This window comes from Neofelis nebulosa, chromosome 4 (genome assembly GCF_028018385.1).
Source record: "Neofelis nebulosa isolate mNeoNeb1 chromosome 4, mNeoNeb1.pri, whole genome shotgun sequence".
Classification (NCBI taxonomy): Eukaryota; Metazoa; Chordata; class Mammalia; order Carnivora; family Felidae; genus Neofelis; species Neofelis nebulosa.
Window position 1 is genome coordinate 12402743 of NC_080785.1, and position 19840 is coordinate 12422582.

General features: G+C 41.1%; 1 protein-coding gene and 1 long non-coding RNA gene across 2 annotated transcripts in view; one reads left to right on the forward strand and one right to left on the reverse strand.

The window, feature by feature from the left end:
• The window catches only part of LOC131508828 (uncharacterized), a 69843-nt gene that overhangs the window by 11635 nt on the left and 38368 nt on the right, over window positions 1-19840 (forward strand). The window lies entirely within an intron of this gene.
• Window positions 666-8368, reverse strand: PIP (prolactin induced protein). The gene is made up of 4 exons (XM_058724004.1): window positions 8228-8368; window positions 6092-6200; window positions 1445-1559; window positions 666-890 (listed from the first exon to the last, which is right to left on the reverse strand). The coding sequence occupies exons 1-4, from the start codon at window positions 8320-8322 to the stop codon at window positions 766-768; spliced, it is 444 nt and encodes a 147-aa protein (XP_058579987.1). The 5' UTR covers window positions 8323-8368; the 3' UTR covers window positions 666-765.

Below are 19840 nucleotides of genomic sequence, written 5' to 3' on the forward strand. Positions count from 1 at the left end.
TAGGGTGATTTTGTTGGGGGCTCTTCATGCCTCCTGGATCTGAAGACATACCCTTTGGTAAAACAGGAAGGAATGTGCTATTGGGAGGATGGGACCCTGGAATCGTCTGTCTAACAGACAAACAAAAAATCCCTTGACGGCTGCTTTGTCAGATGTGGTATCTTTACAAGAATAGATGAGCATAGTCTCTGACACTTGCTCTGTGGCTATTGATATGATAAATGCCCCCCCCCCCCCTTTTTTTCATCAGGAAAAATCAATGAGAAAGAAAAGATCAAGAGTAGTTTATGTTTGTCTGGCTGGGCAGGCATTCATACACATTCACATTTTTACCCTGGTGCTGTGTTAACCAGCTGTGCCTAATGGCCCCATTGACCCTCATTTCCCACAAACATTTGGCATTCCCTAGCTTCCTGAGTTTTTCCCTACAGTAAGGAAGCACAGGGCATGGGTACAGGGAAGGGGCATCATATTTGGGAGCCCAGGGAATTTCTGATTCTGTGACCTGTCTCTATTTCTTCATCTCTCCCTCTTCATACCAATGGACAATGAGAAACCATAAACTCTCTTCAGTAACAGTTCTTTGAAAGAACAAAGTTCCAGATATTCTGGGTGCTCCGAGGCTCCTCTGGGACAGATTTGGAAGGGAAGACACAGAAAACAGAGAAGCTTATGAGAAGTTTATTTTACAGACCACAACAGATACTCCAGCCCAATTTCTGTAGAGGAACCATCCTCGGGGGCAGACAAGGGCTTCCACCAAGATCAGCCTACGGTTATGGTCCCAATGGTATAAATATATTTTTGTCCCAAGGGCACCACTGCCTCATTGTTGGGGCAGATATCTAGTTGTGCAGTAACTTGGGCCACTGCTGCTATGTTTGCAGTTTCTGAAAGAGACAAGGACAAAGATCTTCTCTGATAACACTGTAACCTCCAGTTTTCTGGCTTTTTTTTACTAGTTTCAGGAACCTCTCTATTGGGACCCAGTTTCCCCCCAGTCATCTGCAAATATATCTCCCTTGTTAGCTTTTCTCATACAACCCCTCACCTTTCAGACCCGGGCATAGTCCCCATCCACTCTCCCTTTTCCTTCCCTCCTTTCCCTCCACCCTTCTGCCCTGACATTCTGTTTCATATCTGGAGTAACATTTCTCTTTATGGTTTCCCTACCCTAGTAGATAGTTCTTCACTTGGATGACCCCTATGCTTACTATTTTTTAAAAATTTTTAATGTTCATTTATTTTTGAGAGAGAGACAGAGCATGAGTAGGGGAGGAACAGAGAGAGACAGAGACACAGAATCCGAAGCAGGGTCCAGGCTCTGAGCTGTCAGCACAGAGCCCGATGCGGGGCTTGAACCCACAAACAGTGAGATCCTGACCTGAGCCCAAGTCGGACACTCAAGTGACTGAGCCACCCAGGTGCCCCACCCTATACTTACCATTGATGTGAAAGTCCCAGTAGAAATTTCTTGGAGCATTCTTACAGAGGCAGGTGGTGAAACGATAGTTAAAAGGACCTTGGATTGTAATGTTGCTTCTGAGGTAAGATGTAATCTGGGGAGGAAGAAGTGGGCAGAGAGGACCCAGTGTTAGTCTGGGGAGTGGGAAAGGGAAAGAAAGACAAGAGAGCATGAAAGAGGAAAAGGAGGAGGCAGAAGAGGAGGAGGAGGAGGAGGAGAACATCTTTCATGCACAAAGAGCAGGGACAGATGTAGACCAGAAGCACTGGGGAGTCCTCTTTTGTCTATCATTTTCAGGAGCTAAAGCCTAGGTCAGAAGGTTTTCTGGCAACATGTCCTGCTTTAGTGCTATGGGTCTGGGCTCCGAAGGGAAGAGGTAAGTGAATTGACAGGGCAAGGAGAACTCATTCTGAGGCAGCCTTCATCTGAGGAGCAGGCTTGCTGTGGTTTTCTGGCTAGGGCTTTCAGGAATGGCCTGCTACCACAGCTTGGATCTTGGGTGTGGAGGCCAAAACCGGACCTTGCTCCTGGAACTATGTTCCTCCCAACTCTGTGACCTTTGATGATTGGAGTGACATCTCTCAGTCTCTCTTTCCTCAGTTGTGAGAGGAAAACAGTCACCTACCAGACTTGGCTGTTAGATAAACGGATGAAATCTTGAAGGTAAATTTCCTTTTTCCTTTTTTAACTTGAGAGGGCTTTGCAACTTGATATATAAGTTTCAGCAGCGTCAGGAAGCTTTTGTCTGGTTAGTGTTCAGCAAGGGGTGTTACCCTGGAGTCCATGGACCCAGGGGGTCTGTGGATAGAATTCACTGAGTCTGTGAACTCAGATGGAAAGAAATTGTATCTTTATTTTATTAACCTCTCACTGAAATTGAACATTTCCTCCCACTATGTCATCAATGATCCTCAGTGGCATTTGCAGTGTGTGTGATTTTATCACGAAGGGAAACAGATGTGTTCATACCATTTTACAGGTTTATATATCTCAAACTATTATCTGAATCCATCACTACCTTGAACACAGGGACATTATATCACGGGGTTGCATGGTCATGGCTGGGGCCATCTGCCCATCTCCTGAAGCTTGCCCAGGTAACTGGAAACTGTGCACTAAATAGCTTGTCAGCTCTAAATGGTGAACTCCAGCTTTCTCCCCTTTGGAATTTTACTCAGAATATTTTGGAGATCCTGGCATTTCTTTCAAGAAACAAACTCTTGCTGGGGGTTTATATCTTATGACATTTACAACAGTTTATCCTAATGAGTCAGAATTTTCAACACTTGAATATTCAAAACAAAAAGTCAGAGGCCACTGGAATTCACTTGTCAAAACCAATGTACAGTTGGGGCTACTTATTCAGGCTGAGCAACAAGAACCGTTATGTAGATCATCTTTATAAGATAAATTTTAACTTGTCTATATTTTAAATGTATTGCCTTTTTAGCTAATATGTCAATAAAGTAATGTAAACAGTACCGTGTCAAAAGTTTATTTTTTTATTATTATTATTTTTTTTAATTTTTTTTTTCAACGTTTTTTATTTAGTTTTTGGGACAGAGAGAGACAGAGCATGAACGGGGGAGGGGCAGAGAGAGAGGGAGACACAGAATCGGAAACAGGCTCCAGGCTCCGAGCCATCAGCCCAGAGCCCGACGCGGGGCTCGAACTCACGGACCGCGAGATCGTGACCTGGCTGAAGTCGGACGCTTAACCGACTGCGCCACCCAGGCGCCCCTCAAAAGTTTATTTTTAATAATCATTATCACTTGTTTTTCAATATGGTAGTTTTCCTGTGCAGTCCAATGCATTTTATTTACACATTTATTTATTTATTATTTTTTTTTGAGAGAGAGAGAGAGAGAGAGCAAGCGCACCAGCCAGGGAGAGGGGCAAGAGGAGAGAGAGAAATAATCCCAAGCAGGCTCCACACTCAGCATGGAGCCCCATGCAGGGCTCAATTCTACGACCCCAGGACTGCAACCTGAGCTAATGTCTAGAATCAGATGCTCAACTGACTGAGCCAAACCAAGTGCCCCTATTCACACATTTAAAAGTAATTTCCTCATAAGCATTCCCTAGACTTCAAGAGATCAACAAAATGGTCCATACCACAAATGTTTAATTTTTTTTATGTTTATTCAGTTTTTGAGAGAGAGAGAAAGACAGACAGAGAGAGAGAGGGACAGTGTGAGTGGGGAGGGGCAGAGAGGGAGACAGAATCCGAAGCAGGCTCCAGGCTCTGAGCTGTCAGCACAGAGCCCCACGTGAGGCTCAAACCCATGAACCATGAGATCATGACCTGAGCTGAAGTCCGACACTTAACTGACTGAGCCACCCAGGCACTCCCATACCACAAATGTTTAAGCAAAGCACTATGGTTTGCTACAAGTTCTCTTCAACCTTAAAAGATTATACAATCTTTATATTCATGATTGAGGGTATAATCTATTTTAATTTTAAATTTGTGATCCTAATACCTCACTTGATCAAAAATTTACTTGCAAAACATTATAATTGTTAGAAAATGAAGATTAGGTATTAGAATCTTCACACATAAAAATTATATTTTCCTAAATTAAAAAAAATCTGAAGATGTTTCTGTAGCCAGACATTTTTTTATATTGGAAGCTACAAATAAAAATTGGTTGACCAGAACTAACAAAATTCTTTCTAATTTGCAATGTATTCTATGAGATTCCTTGTACTTGGGTAGGTTTTAAAAAGATTGCCTAGGTAGCTCAGTTGGTTGAGCATCCGACTTTGGCTCAGGTCATGATCTCTTGGTTCCTGAGTTCGAGCCCTGTGTGAGGCTCTGTGGTGACAGCCCAGAGCCTGGAGCCTGCTTTGGATTCTGGGTCTCCCTCTCTCTCTGTCTTCCCCCACTTGCACTCTCTCTCTCTGAAAAATGAATAAACATTAAAAAATTATTTTAAAAAATTGTTCTTTTATTATTTTATTTATTATATTTTTAATATGAAATTTATTGTCAAATTGGTTTCCATACAACACCCAATGCTCATCCCAACAGGTGCCCTCCTCAATGCCCATCACCCACTTTCCCCTCCCCCCACTCCTCAGTTTATTCTCAGTTTTTAAGAGTCTCTTAATGTTTGTCTCCTTCCCTCTCTGTAACGTTTTTCCCCCTCCCTCTCCCCCATGGTCGTCTGTTAAGTTTCTCAGGATCCACATAAGAGTGAAAACATATGGTATCTGTCTTTCTCTGTATGTATTAGCATTGTTCTTAAAACATAGTCCTATGAATCACAGTAGCACAAAATTATTTCACGTGTGATTTTGTTGATTAAGCACATTTTTTTACACCTATCACTTTTTCAGGGGTGGAAACAGACTTTCATTATCTATCATTACCAGGAACTACCATTATCACAAGACCTTTATGCACACATTCTCATTCTTTTTGTCATCAGTCGTTATGATAAACAAAACACAAAATTGAGAAATTATGATGTGGCCTCCCTCCCACCCCCAGCTAACATGCAGTATTCACATTCTTGGACTGTGAACAGACAAATTTGACAAAGCATCCATGTTGTTCTTTGCTCAGTGATCAGAAATCTTTCTCTTACAGATATGGGGCCATTTCTAGAATATATTTTAAGGAATAACAATTCTCATGCTTCCAATTCTGTTTTCTTTTTAATCATTGTACTTAAATCTAATTTGAGTTAGGAAACTCATGTATGCGCTGCCTGAGAGAGTGTACTTCTAGAAGGAGGCAGGGGAGAAACGCCTGGGTTTTGGCCATAGAACAGAGGTAGCTAACAAGGGGCAGATTGCGTGTGGGGGACAACACGAGAGGAGACTGCTGGCAGGGAAGAGAAGGACACACTCTTCCCTGGGGAAAAGCCCTAAACCTGCATGGGTCCCTTCTCCTTGTGGCCCAGAGCAGCTGGTGATAAGGCACAGGTGAGACTTAATGCTCATTTCCATTTGAAAACCTCTGATGTAATAAAGGGATTGGACCTCCCTCCCACAACTGCGAATTGGAGAAAGGGGAGAAGACAGCGTGGGCTCCTTGTTGGGGAGAGGAGGCTGGAACAGGAGTGAACTTCTGACGATAGAGCAAAAGGGCAGAGGGAGGGGGGTCAACGCAGCCTTTGCTCAGAGTTCACTGCCAAGGAGCAAATCTTATCCCTTGTGTTCTGTGCAACATATCTCTTCTGCCCACCTGCCTCAATGCACTGGATGGGGTTGCAGTTTTCCTTGTGAGAACCCCCTATCCCCACCTCTCCTCTCAAACAATCATCTTCCGGACCTTGGAGGAACTCTTACCACTTCTCTCCCAGCTCATAAGCTTTTCCTCTCTTCTCCCTCTTAGCTGTGTTTTTCTTCACTACCCATTCCTTCTTTCCTTCTCTTCCTTCCTACACCTCAGGATCGGATTCCTTTATCTGTAAAATGAGAATAGTAATCTGCCCCGAGGTCTGATGATTGTTCTGAGGATCAAGTATATATGAGAATTGGGAGCATGAGGATTGCAGTTCATCATATTATTAAGTATAATGCATGATATTAAAGGGAGAGATTAATCTAATTGTATTCATAACTAAGGAGTCAGATTTGTCTTGAGTTCACCCCCTACCCCAGGCCTCTACTTACCACCATACATTCTAGCAATTCTGTTTTAACATTCATCTTCACAGTGATTTCTTCACTTGCGTTTGCTCTGCGGGGCATCTGTACCTCCATTTTTATCACTTTTCGACCGCTTTGGGGAACAGGGAAGGAGGGTAGAGATCAGAGATCTGTCCCGTGCACGAGAGGAGCACACAATGAGCAGAGCGTAAGCAACAGGGAAGGTGTAAAGCAAAGGGGATAATGAGAGCTGAATCAATTGCTGAGCATCAGAACCCCTGGACTTTTTTTAATTTTTATTTTTTAATTTACATCCAAGTTACTTAGCATATAGTGCAATAATGAAGAACCCCTGGAAATTTTTGATCCTTGTTTGCTTTGGTTGTTTTCTACAAGACTTTGTTTTGTTTAATATAGCAGCTTTGATGCTTTATTTAAAATTGAGCATTGTCTTTCTTTCCACTGACAAAAAATAAATTAAAAAAAAAGGAATAAAAGTATAATATTACATGTCATTTCTTAATAAAATCCTTCAGGTTCTGTTGACTGTCCACTAATGTGGGGTGGGGGAGGCTCAAGTCATCATTACTAGAAAATTCCATGTAGACAGAATCGTGTTAAACCAAAAACATCTCAATGCACTGGAGGAATTTTTAGAGTCATCCTTGAGATCATCCTTCTTTGATTCCTGGTGGGGCCTAGGTATTTGTATTTCTTTAGCACTGCAGAGAATTTGGACATATGGCCATGTTTGAGGCCTTTAGATGCCACCCTACTTTTAAGCCACATATCACAATCTGATGGGAAAAGGAAATGGAAGCAGAGAGAAGTCAAGGATTTCTTCATCAGGGAGACCTGGGTTCAAGACTAGGAGAGTTACTTTCTTTCTCCCAGAAACTCCTGGCTGAACTCCTTGGTGTTGGTGGGACAGGAGGGAATTTACGGTTTTGGCTACAATGCTTCACAGTCCCATTTTCCTATGGTAAATCATCTCAGATTTTGGAGATATTGCATTTCTTGTGCCAGTTGCTCTAGTGCTCAGTGTACAGGAATTCCAAAATTCCTCCAAAATTCCTCTCATTTGTAAATGAATTTAGGAGTGATAAGATGACCAGCTTAGCTAGAGTGAGTGATCAGATCAGCTTGCCCAGGAGTGAGGAGCTTCCTGGGATGACAGCCTTTTAGTGCTAACACTGAGAAATTTCTGGGCAGACGGGGATTCTGATCACCCTAATTAGTGCAGCTTATTTCACCAACTTGCTGCCCCCTAAAGGGCTACATGGGGTGATATCTGTGTCTGAACCTGTCCCCATTCAAAATTTCTTAGACATTGGGCTCCATTCTACCAACTTGTCAAAACTCTGAATGTTTTACTCCAGGACAGGACATCTGGTTGTGCCACAGAGGGTACCATCAGAATCACAGTCCCAAAACCCAGCATTCAAAACCCTGTTCTTGTTGAGAAAACCCCCTAGATTTGCTGAGTGTCCCTGCTTCTCCCAGACCCTGGCTCCATTTCCTACTTCATTTCTCCCAGTTTTCCTGCTTCCTTCAAATATGTACCCTCAATAATTTGGCTTCTGAGCCTGTGTTCCCAGGTCCTAGTGTAGGTGGTGGGTGAGTGTGTACTTGCTTTTGTCTTTGAGCTTCAGAATAGGAAGAATGTCTAAGCTGTTTGGCTGGCTCAACCTTGGACCATGGGGTCAAGGATCAGTGATCAGAGCCTCTGATCCTTTAGTGAGTCCTACCAACATTGCTTAAAGCTATCGCTAGAACTCACAGACTTGCTAAACCTGCTGTTCTAGGAGGCAAGGTGTGAGAATGTAAAGCTTACTGACCAGAAATCTGACAAAGGTGTAGACTATGGACAGGATGTGGATGAGAGCCCTAGAGCAAGACTGATTGTTACTTATAGCCTATATGCACACTGGGAGACTTATTTCCATGGAAAACCTAGAAGAACCCAGTGGAAATATGAGTATAGTTTATGAGACTTCCTAAGAGGAGAGAAGTGGAACTTGAAATGGGGTTTAGGAGAGCCTCTGGGACCAGAGTTCTGGAAAGTTGAAAAGTTTTCAGGAAAGGATATAGAGATTTTCAGGCTAAGATAAGATCCTTCCCTGAAAGGATTTTTGTGAGGAAGAGAAAGGCTTGGCTCACGTGTTTTCCTGAGCTTTGTTGGTCCCCAGCTGCAGACAGAGAACCAGGAGCAGGGCAGCAGAGCTGGCTCTGAACAGGAGCTGGAGAAAGTGCATGGTGGAGGAGACAGAATGTGACGTCTTAGAGAACACAGTCCCAGGTGCCCAGCATCCTCCTTATATGCAGATCAAGCAAGTGAGAGAGCTGCCAAGCGGATCCCTGTGGTCAACTACCCAAATACCCTTCCCACTCATGATCTTTCCTTGTTGAGGTGAAGTTTGTTTTCCTATGGAAAAAGTCAACATTCGTCTACAGTGTTAGTGTCTGAGAAAAGAGATTATCCTTCCTCGTTTACTTGGTATGTCAGAATTTCACAGAGTGTCCAGGACCTCAAAAGACCTCAAAAGCTCTTCCCTCTTATGCAAATGTTTTCTTTTCCCTCATAATCATATGCGTGCTGTATGTAGCTTTAGCTACAGTCTGCTCCCCTAGTCTCTAGAGGCAGAGCCCAGCTGTGGGTAGCAGGTTTCAGATCACAGCTGTAGGAAACTTTTGCTATCCCCTTATGGTAAGTTCAAGAGGAGATGTTCTTCAAAAAATTTTGTAGGGCTGCTAGGGTGATTAGGATTCTCCTAGGGGTTACCACCGATCATAAGAGAGGAGAAAACTAGAGGTGGGCTGCTCTGGATGATGGGGAATTAAGGCCATATAACTGGGTGACATGAAGATGTGTGTGATTGTTGAGTCCTTAATTTCAGAGACTGTAACACACACACACACACACACACACACTCTATTGGTTCTATTTGAGAATCCTAATAAAGCTGGTGTTTGGGAAAGGGCAATAAATGTTGAAAGGGTTGGAACCCATATTGGTTGCAAGTGTATTTGAAACTTTGGGGTGAAATCAGGTTCTAAACCCACAATATAGCAGGCATTTCAGATGGGAAGGACAAATGTGGAGTAGAGAAGATATGGCATCTAGGCAAGTTGTACTGAATTCTTAATGTCATTTTTGCTGGGCTTCAACATTCTTTGGTGTCACTTCACTAGGTGGTAATATCCCGGGGTATAAGACAGATTATTGTCTATTGAACATAATTTGGAGAGGCACTTCATGATGATATTTAAGTATATATTAGTTTAAAAATCATTATTTTTTAGGGGCACCTGGGTGGCGCAGTCGGTTAAGCGTCCGACTTCAGCCAGGTCACGATCTCACGGTCCGTGAGTTCGAGCCCCGCGTCAGGCTCTGGGCTGATGGCTCAGAGCCTGGAGCCTGTTTCCAATTCTGTGTCTCCCTCTCTCTCTGTCCCTCCCCCGTTCATGCTCTGTCTCTCTCTGTCCCAAAAAATAAAATAAACGTTGAAAAAAAAAATTTTTTAAAAAAATAAAAAAAATCATTATTTTTTAAAGTGATGGTCACATATTGGTCAAGGATATCATGGAAAATGATATCCACAGAATAATGGAACATGGTGAATCTGCCTTAAGGGTTAGTAGGAATGACCACATTTTATCTTTCACTCCATCATGTATGTCCAAATATAGGACTCCAGGGTATTTTAGCTTGATGTAAATGTATGCAGATATTGGTTAAGTAATTTTGACTAAATCAGCAATAGATATTTATTCTAGAAACTGATATGATTTGGGGGCCAATAAGCCAATAAATTGCTGTAACATAGTTTCTTCAATGCCTACACACATTGCATCAAAGATCTGGATGGAGATGAACAGTATCAGGCAAACCTTGGTTTTAACTTGGTTTTAGGAATGAAGCAAGTCCACCAGCAAAAATCCATGTGTCTCCCCAGTTGACAAAGAGGCGTCAGTATTCATGGGGTTTAATATATCTGGAAAGACCAAGTTTTCTGAGGGAAGATAGAATGTAAGTAATTGTTGCAGTTCTATAGATGGTATGCAGGGAAGTGTTTAGAATGTTATTTATGATAAAAGCTTGAGAATAATATCATCTTCTTCTCCATGCTGTTGTTCAGGAAACTGATCTAGCAGATGACTCCCAGGGGGAGAAAAATGAAGCTGAAATTGTCGTGTCCTCTAAGTAATGAACAGGTCCAGTAGGTTTCAAAAAACAAATAGAGATTGATAAAATCAGATTGTAAACAATTCAAGAAGCTCATAAAAGAGAATGTACGGGAGCAAGGGGAAGGGATTAAGGATTAAAGAGAAACTTGCCACAGGCTAAATTTGTGAAGAGAAAGGTGATCCTAGGTCTGACAAGGCTCACACAAGAGGGAGATAAGGAATGACCACAAAAGGGAGTTAAAGAAGCCAATACATAGTGAACGTGTACTATGTGCCTGACACTGTGCTAAACATTTTACATGTATTAACTCAATTTTCAAAACAATGCTATGAAGTAGATGCCAGCTTATTCCATTTTACAAATGGAGAAATGGAGGCACATAGCAAATAAATATATTGAGCCCAAGTCACAGAGCCAGTAAGTGGTGGAGCCGATGTTGGATCCACGTGTTGTAGAATCTGAAAGTTTTGTTTTACAATATTGGGAGCCTGTTTCAGAAATAGAATGCAAATTCTCAAATATGAAATACATACACAGGGCTTTGGAAGAGGTTGTAAGTAAGGGGCCCTAAGACTTCACATCACTAACTTTATGGTGCATGTGGACAAACCAGAATTTGAATGCAGGCAGTCTGGCTCTAGAACCTGAGCTTTTAACTACTCCATTGCCTACCAGTGAGGACAAGGCCACAATGAGGCATGCCCAAATACTAATAGAGTCCCAAAGTAGGTAAGTACAAGGCCTACTCTAAGTACACATTTATCTTCTATGGCTGACCATTCTAGGGTGTTTTCCCATAAAGTTGATGTAACAATCTTAGCATTCATCCTTTCTTTTATGAATTCATCTCTCTACCCATCATCTACCTAGTTCCTTCAGTTGATGTATTCTACAAATATTGATTAAGCACCTACCTCTACAGAGAGGCTTAAGGTGATGGGCATACAGAAGTAAATGAGACAGAATATAATGGGGGAGGCAGTCAAAATAACAAATTTAATAGGCTGTGATCAGAATTCTAATATCAGTTTCTGTTTATTGAGGACAACTAAGTATGTTATAGTGTTAACCTAAATGGAGCAGGCAGTCATGAGACCTATTTCTGTCTTCCCATAGATTTTAAAAAGCATCCAGAGCACCTGGGTGGCTCAGTCAATTAAGCGTCTGACTCTTGATTTCGGTTCAAGTCATGATCTCATGGTTTGTGGCTTCAAGCTCTGCGGGTCTGACAGCACAGAGCCTGCTTGGGATTCTCTTTTTCCTTCTCTACCTGCCCCTTCCCTGCTCTCTCTCTCTCTCTCTCTCTAAAAAATAAATAAACATTAAAAAAAAAAGCATCCAAGCAAACACACCTAAAAATGAAAAAAATACAAATTTGATTCAGAAGTTTTGAATAATATAAAAGTTCTTTACTATAATTATACTTTGGGGGTATGGAGAAGTTTTACACATTATAGTCCACAGACACATTTCTTAGTGTCTTCCTTGATCCCCACATTTTCCTCTTAAAGGTAGCTACTAGAGATTTCTCCTGTCTCTCTTGTCAGTGTACTGTATTCAACACCATGGTGTTTCCCCATTCTCAACGCTTTTTGTACACTGAGTACTTTTGACATATGACCCTCCCTTCTGCTATACAAGATGCAGAAGTAGAGCTCTGCTCCTTTTGTCTCCTACTGCCTTGAGAATCACATACCCTAGGATTATTGTATACAGCTTCTTCAAATAGCAAAAACAACAATGAGAGCAAATATTTATACAGTGCTTACTATAAGTCAGATTCTCTGCTAAGTGGTTAACATATTAATTCATCTATTGCTTAAAAAGATCATATAACTTAAGTATTATCCTCATTTTATGGATGAAGAATTTGAGGCCTAGAGAGAGAAAGTAAATTGCTCAAGGTTGCAAAGTTAGTAACTGCAGAGCTGGGGTTAAAAATCAAGTAGTCTGGGAACACCTGGGTGGCTCAGTCGGTTAAGCGAACAACTTCAGCCCACTTCACGATCTCACGATCTCATGATTTGTGAGTTCGAGCCCCACATCGGGCTCTGTGCTGACAGCTCAGAGCCTGGAGCCTGCTTTAGATTCTGTGTTTCCCTCTCTCTCTCTGCCCCTCCCCTGCTCACACTCTGTCTGTCTCTCTCAAAAATAAATAAACATTAAAAAAAAATTAAAAAAAGAAATAGGCCTTATTTTCCAAATATAAGATTTTTCTAACTGCTCTAGTGAGGTCTGTTTCATCTATAAAAAAACTTCACATATTTAAAACACACAATTTGATGAGTTTTGGATATATGCATATACCTGTGATATACTATCACAATAATCAAGATAAAAATATAGGATTTTTAAAATTATTGATTTTAGCTTATTTATATTAAGTTTGGAGGATATATTCTGAGTAGTAGACAGAATAATGGCACCTCAGATAGTCTGTGTTCTAATCCCTGGAGCCTCTATGTTACTTTATATGGCAAAAAGGACTCTCTAGATATCTTTAAATTAAGGGTCTTGAGATGGGGAGATTATCCTGGGTTACCTGGGGTCGGCCCATTGTAATTATAAAAATTCTTATAAGAGAAAGAGAGAGTCAGGAGAGTTAGAGTGAGAAGAGATATGATGACAGAAGCAGAAGTCAGAGAGATACAAGGAAGAGGCTGCAAGCCAAGAGATATAGGTGGCTTCTAAAATCTGGAAAAGGAAACAGATTCTTCCCTAGGGCTTCCAGAAGGAACAGAGACCTGCTGACACCTTGATTTAGGACTTATGAGCTCTGGACCTGTAAGATAATCCATTTGTGTTGTTTTAAGCCACTAAATTTATGATAATTTGTTACAGCAGCAATTGGAAGCTAATGTATGCTACATAATTCCCCCCCTAGCTTCTATGAAGTTATGTGTGTGCTTGAAAGAGCACATAATACTAAAAAATATTGTCAGTGATACAAAAAATAAAAAGAAGGACCTAATGTTTAAAAAATAGTGTAATATTACATGTCAGATAATTACACAAACACTAATGAATATGATACTTTACCTTGAAGAAGACATGACATTCCATTGTGGAAGGTAGTAGCTTGTGGGTTATTGTGAAATGGTGGGCAGAGGATTATCTGAAATCAGGTGAAAGGTTGTAACACCAGATATGAGTAGGTGTGACTTTCCTTGCTTTGATATTGGCCTCTGATCTTCCACAACCTTTAACTTATTTATTTATTTATTTATTTATTTATTTATTTATTTATTTTTGGGACAGAGCGAGACAGAGCATGAACGGGGGAGGGGCAGAGAGAGAGGGAGACACAGAATCGGAAACAGGCTCCAGGCTCCGAGCCATCAGCCCGGAGCCCGACGCGGGGCTCGAACTCACGGACCGCGAGATCGTGACCTGGCTGAAGTCGGACGCTTAACCGACTGCGCCACCCAGGCGCCCCTCCCACAACCTTTAAATACTTGGGCATGTTTTGTTTTGTTTTGTTTTTGCCTTTGGATTGTGGGTCTTTCAAGGTTTTCATCAAAATTGCAATTGTTATTTCAGTGTGTTGCTTTCCTCCTCAATTAACTTTAGCATCATGGCTGGAAACTTTTTTGTGGCTTTCTCATCTGCACTTGTGGTTTCCCCCAAGGGCTGAAGGCTTTGGAAATTATAGTGATGTTTGAAATCACTAAACCAGCAACTAAGAGCACTAAAAGGAGCCACTTCTACAGGATTTGGTGATTTCTTTTAAGGTCCTCACATATAAATAGTATTGTCTTTTTTTGTTTGTAGTCCTTGGCATTTTGAACCAGGACACTTAGATATATTTGGGATGTTGAGTGTGTGTTTGTTTATACAGAAAAGGTTGTAGTTACAAACAGATAATAAAATACAACTTTGTAGGATAACACACCCAGTGGACTGAGGTACCTGGTGGATGTTTGAGTGTATTTTGGGTATTACTTTGTGGATTGTTTCAGCTGGGTACAGGTTCTATTATTCCATCTTGTGTTTCTTTTTTTTTATGTTTATTTACTTATTTTGAGAGAGAGAGAGAGAGAGTGTGTGTGTGTGTGTGAGCAGGGGAGGGGCAGAGAGAGAGGGAGAGAGAGAATCCCAAGCAGGCTCTGTGCTGTTAGTGCAGATCCCCACACTGAGCTCAATCCCATGAACCGTGAGATCATGACCTGAGCCAAAATCAAGAGTCGGACACTCAACCGACTGAGCCACCCATTGGGGAACAACGTGCAAATTGTTCCCTAATAAATCAATCAAACTGAAACAAATTCAAATTTTCAAAATGAGTGTTATTGCAGAATTGACTGCAAGTGGGAATGGAACTGACTGGTCATGAGGCATCCAGTGTTTATAGGGTACCAGTTGTTCATCTTTAGCTAGTGCCAAAAAAATCTTCCGATATTCATCCAGCCAGCGGTATGTATGAAGTCCAGTCACTCTGCATCCTCACCCACAACTCTATTTTGTCTGTTTTTGTTGTTGCTGTTGTTGTTGTTAGTTATTCTGGAATGTGTGTAACTGAATCTCATTGTAGTTTTTATTTGTATTTACCTAAGGACTAACGATAATGAGGCCATTTTCACAAGCTTATTTCCTGTTTATATACACCCAATGTGAAATACCTATGTAATTATTTTCCATGTAATTATAAATTATTCCTCATTTGGAAGTAGGCAAAGTAGCAGAGTAGTCGCAAACACAGGTCTTAACATCAGGTAGACTTGAGTGTAAAGCCTAGCTGTGCCTCTAGCAAGCAGTGTGATTCTGTACTAATTTCTTTGCCTTTCATGTTAAGTGCTCAAAAATGGCGTTTATTACTATTTTCAACTGAAGCATGTACTTTCATCACATGGATGTAGCTTAATTTTCATGAAGAAAATATACTGGGGGAATTTATCTGAAGTTGGAACCAGAATAGTTACTATAGTAAACGGTTTTTTGGAGCCTTTCTCAAATTTGGATGTTTGGCCAAATCTTTATTTCTTTAAGTTTATTTTTTTATTTTGAGAGAGAGCACATGAATGGAGTGGGGGGCAGGGAGAGAGAGAGAGGGAGACAGAGAATCCCAAGCAGGCTCTGCACTGTCAGTGCGGGGCCTGACTCGGGGCTTGATCTCACAGACCGTGAAATCATGACCTGAATGGAAATCAAGAGTCAGATGCTTAACCAACTGAGTCACCCAGGCGCCCCTGGTCAAATATTTAGTAGTGGCTGGTGTTACAGGATTCGAAGTGGGAAGGAGTTTGTAGGCCTGAATAATGAGGAGATGTCCCTTGGTAATGAAATCAGGAGTATCTGCTTATTTGTCAGTAGAAATTTGTGCTTCTATGAATATTTTACTAGACTCAGCAAGATTTCTTCTTGCAGATTTTTTAAAAGAGTGTAAGCTGTTGTTCTCAACGCACCTGACTCGCACAGACTAAAACATTCCACCCGGCTATTGACTAAGTCAAGGCACTGGTTTGCTTCAAGGATTTACATTTTCCTGAGTGTGGCAATGACCTTTCAGGATTCTATGTCTGGTACTGTGTGAGAATAGGGTACCTTCCCACTCCACAGACTATGTTACACCTGTTCACTCTTCAATTATTAAGAAGGAATTTAAACTGCCACGTGTTATATTTTGGTTCAGGATGATTTTAAATCTTCTTGACCTTCCCTTGGAGTAACAACAGCTCCCATTCATGTGCTATTGCTGTTGGGTTAGTGATGCAAGAGTCAGAAGGGTTTAACATAAGCCCTGTGCTGCTCCTTGCCCAGGATGCCATATTTTTTGACTGGCTAACATTTCCCCCTCTCTGGGCCATTATACTTACACATATCTTTTGGCAGTGTTCAAATTCCTCTCAAATTATTATTTTTTTCATCACCTCCATGACATATGGTACTCCAATGTTGATGTTACAAAGATGTTCTTATATAGCCACATTTTTAATCAGCCAGTTAGCAGAGATTTTAGTGCCCAAGGTTGAGAAAACTATTCCTCACATTGAGTTTTACAAAGGTTCATGAATGAATGAAAACCTCAGACCTACATTATCCATGGGGATGGGAACCTGGAGAGTACCTAGGTGGGGGAGCCTGGAGCAGAGGTTTAAGGTATAACTAGGTCATAGCAGGAAGGAAGAAGTCTGAATGGCTCAGGCCCAGAAGAACCTAAGTCTGGCAGAGACTTTGTAGACCAAAGGAGAAGCTGGTGACTTCTATGTAGGCCAGTGTAGGCCAGTAGGTCAGTGTTAGGCAGGCTGTATCCAAATCTCTGGTGTAGCTATAAAAATAAAACAGATTGCTGGACTCTGGACCCAACAGTTTTGATTTAGAAGTTTCATGAAATGACATAGGAATGTGGTATTTTTATAAAGCCCTATAGGAAATTCTGAGATGCCATCAATGGTATAGAGATCATAAAATACATTGGTTAAAGGCTAAATTCTTGGGGATCAACAGTTTGAGTGAAACCTGAAGGCTAAAGAGATATCCAGGAAGATGGTTGAAAACAAGCCTAAAGATATGGTAACCCTGCACTGAAGTGGGTTTTCAAGGGTTTTTTAAAAATAATTTAATTTTTTAAATTTACATCCAAATTAGTTAGCATATAGTGCAACAATGATTTCAGGAGTAGATTCCTTAATGCCCATTACCCATTTAGCCCATCCCCCCTCCCACAACCCCTCCAGTAACTCTGTTTGTTCTTCATATTTAAGAGTCTCTTATGTTTTGTCCTCTTCCCTGTTTTTATATTATTTTTGCTTCCCTTCCCTTATGTTTGTCTGGTCTGTGTCTTAAAGTCCTTATATGAGTGAAGTCGTATTGTATTTGTCTTTCTCTGACTGACTAATTTCGCTTAGCATAAGACCCTCTAGTTTCATCCATTTAGTTGCAAATGCCAAGATTTCATTCTTTATGATTGCTGAGTAATACTCCATTGTATATATATACCACATCTTCTTTATCCATTCATCCATTGATGGACATCTGGGCTCTTTCCATACTTTAGCTATTGTTGATAGTGCTGCTATAAACATTGGGGTGCATGTGTCCCTTTGAAACAGCATACCTATATCCCTTGGATAAAAACCTAGTAGTGCAATTGCTGGGTCATAGGGTAGTTCTATTTTTAGTTTTTTGAGGAACCTCCATACTGTTTTCCAGAGTGGCTGTACCAGCTTGCATCCCCACCAGCAATGCAAAAGAGATCCTCTTTCTCCGCATCCTCGCCAACATCTGTTGTTCCTGAGTTGTTAATGTTAACCATTCTGACAGGTGTGAGGTGGTATCTCATTGTGGTTTTGATTTGTATTTCCCTAATGATGAGTGATGTTGAGCATTTTTTCATGTGTTGGTTGGCCATCTGGATGTCTTCTTTGGAGAAGTGTCTATTCATGTCTTTTGCCCATTTCTTCACTGGATTATTTGTTTTTTGGGTGTTGAGTTTGATAAGTTCTTTATAGATTTTTGGATACTAACCTTTATCTGATATTTCATTTGCAAAAATCTTCTCCCATTCTGTCGGTTGCCTTTTATCTTTGCTGATTGTTTCCTTCACTGTGCAGATGGTTTTTATTTTGATGAGGTCCCAATAGTTCATTTTTGCTTTTGTTTCCCTTGCCTCTGGAGACATGTTGAGTAAGAAGTTGCTGCAGGCAAGATCAAAGAGGTTTTTGCCTACTTTCTCCTCAAGGATTTTGATGACTTCCTGTCTTACATTGAGGTCTTTCATCCATTTTGAGTTTATTTTTGTGTATGGTGTAAGAAAGTGGTCCAGGTTCATTCTTCTGCATGTCGCTGTCCAGTTTTCCCAGCACCACTTGCTGAAGAGACTGTCTTTATTCCATTGGGTATTCTTTCCTGCTTTGTCAAAGATTAGTTGGCCATACGTTTGTGGGTACATTTCTGGGTTCTCTATTCTGTTCCATTGATCTGAGTGTCTGTTTTGTGCCATTAAGACCATACTGTCTTAATGATTACAGCTTTGTAGTATAACTTAAAGTCCGGGATTGTGATGCTCCTGCTTTGGTTTTCTTTCTCAAGATTGCTTTGGCTATTTGGGGTCTTTTCTGGCTCCATACAAATTTTAGGATTATTTGTTCTAGCTGTGTGAAGAATGCTGGTGTTATTTTGATAGGGATCGCGTTGAATATGTAGATTGCTTTGGGTAGTATCGACATTTTAACAATATTTGTTCTTCCTATCCAGGAGCATGGAATCTTTTTCCATTTCTTTGTGTCTTCTTCAATTTCTTTCATAATCTTTCTATAGTTTTCAGTGTATAAATTTTTCACCTCTTTGGTTAGATTTATTCCTAGGTATTTTATAGTTTTTGGTGCAGTTTTAAATGGGATCGATTCCTTGATTTCTCTTTCTGTTGCTTCATTGTTGGTGTATAGGAATGCAGCCGATTTATGTGCATTGATTTTATATCCTGTGACTGCTGAATTCATGAATCAGTTCTGGTGGGGTTTTTTGGTGGAATCTTTTGGGTTTTCCATATAGAGTATCATGTCATTTGTGAAGAGTGAAAATTTGATCTCCTCCTGGCTGATTTGGATGCCTTTTGTTTCTTTGTGTTGTCTGGTTGCAGAGGCTAAGACTTCTAATACTATGTTGAATAACAGTGGCAAGAGTGGACATCCTTGTCTTGTTCCTGACCTTAGGGGGAAAGCTCTCAGTTTTTCCCCATGGAGGATGATATTAGCATTGTGTCTTTTGTATCTGGCTTTTATGATCTTGAGGTATGCTCCTTCTACCCTACTTTCTTGAGGGTTTTTATCAAGAAAGGGTGCTTTATTTTGTCAAATGCTTTCTCTGCATCTATTGAGAGGATCATATGGTTCTTGTCCTTTCTTTTATTGATGTGATGAATCACATTGGTTGTTTTGTGGATATTGAACCAGCCCTGCATCCCAGGTGTAAATCCCACTTGGTTGTGGTGAATAAATTTTTTTATAAATTTTTTTTTCAACGTTTTTAATTTATTTTTGGGACAGAGAGAGACAGAGCATGAACGGGGGAGGGGCAGAGAGAGAGGGAGACACAGAATCGGAAACAGGCTCCAGGCTCCGAGCCATCAGCCCAGAGCCTGACGCGGGGCTCGAACTCACGGACCGCGAGATCGTGACCTGGCTGAAGTCGGACGCTTAACCGACTGCGCCACCCAGGCGCCCCTATAAATTTTTTTTAATGTTTATTTATTTTTGAGGGAAGAGAGAGACAGAGAATGAGTAGGGTAGAAGCAGAGAGAGAGGGAGACACCAAACCTGAAGCAGGCTCCAGGCTCTGAGTTGTCAGCACAGATCCTGATGTGGGGCTCAAAGCTACAAACTGTGAGATCATGACCTGAGCTGAAGTCGGACATTCAACCGACTGACCCACCCAGGTGCCCCCGTTGTGAATAATTTTTTAAATATATTGCTGGATCCAGTTGGATAATATCTCGTTGAGGATTTTTGCATCCATGTTCATCAGGGAAAGTGGTCTATAGTTCTCCTTTTTAGTGGGGTCTCTGTCTAGTTTTGGAATCAAGGTAATGTTGGCTTCAAAGACAGAGTTTGGAAGTTTTCCTTTCCTTTCTTTTTTTTTGAAACAGC

Coding starts and splice junctions, on each gene's coding strand:
- PIP (XM_058724004.1), bottom strand. CDS start 8,322: ATGCACTTTCTCCAGCTCCTGTTCAGAGCCAGCTCTGCTGCCCTGCTC. Junction 1,560..6,091: donor AATTGCTAGAATGTATGGTG/GTAAGTAGAGGC, acceptor CTTCCTCCCCAG/ATTACATCTTACCTCAGAAG. Junction 891..1,444: donor CTGGGACTTTCACATCAATG/GTAAGTATAGGG, acceptor TGTCTCTTTCAG/AAACTGCAAACATAGCAGCA.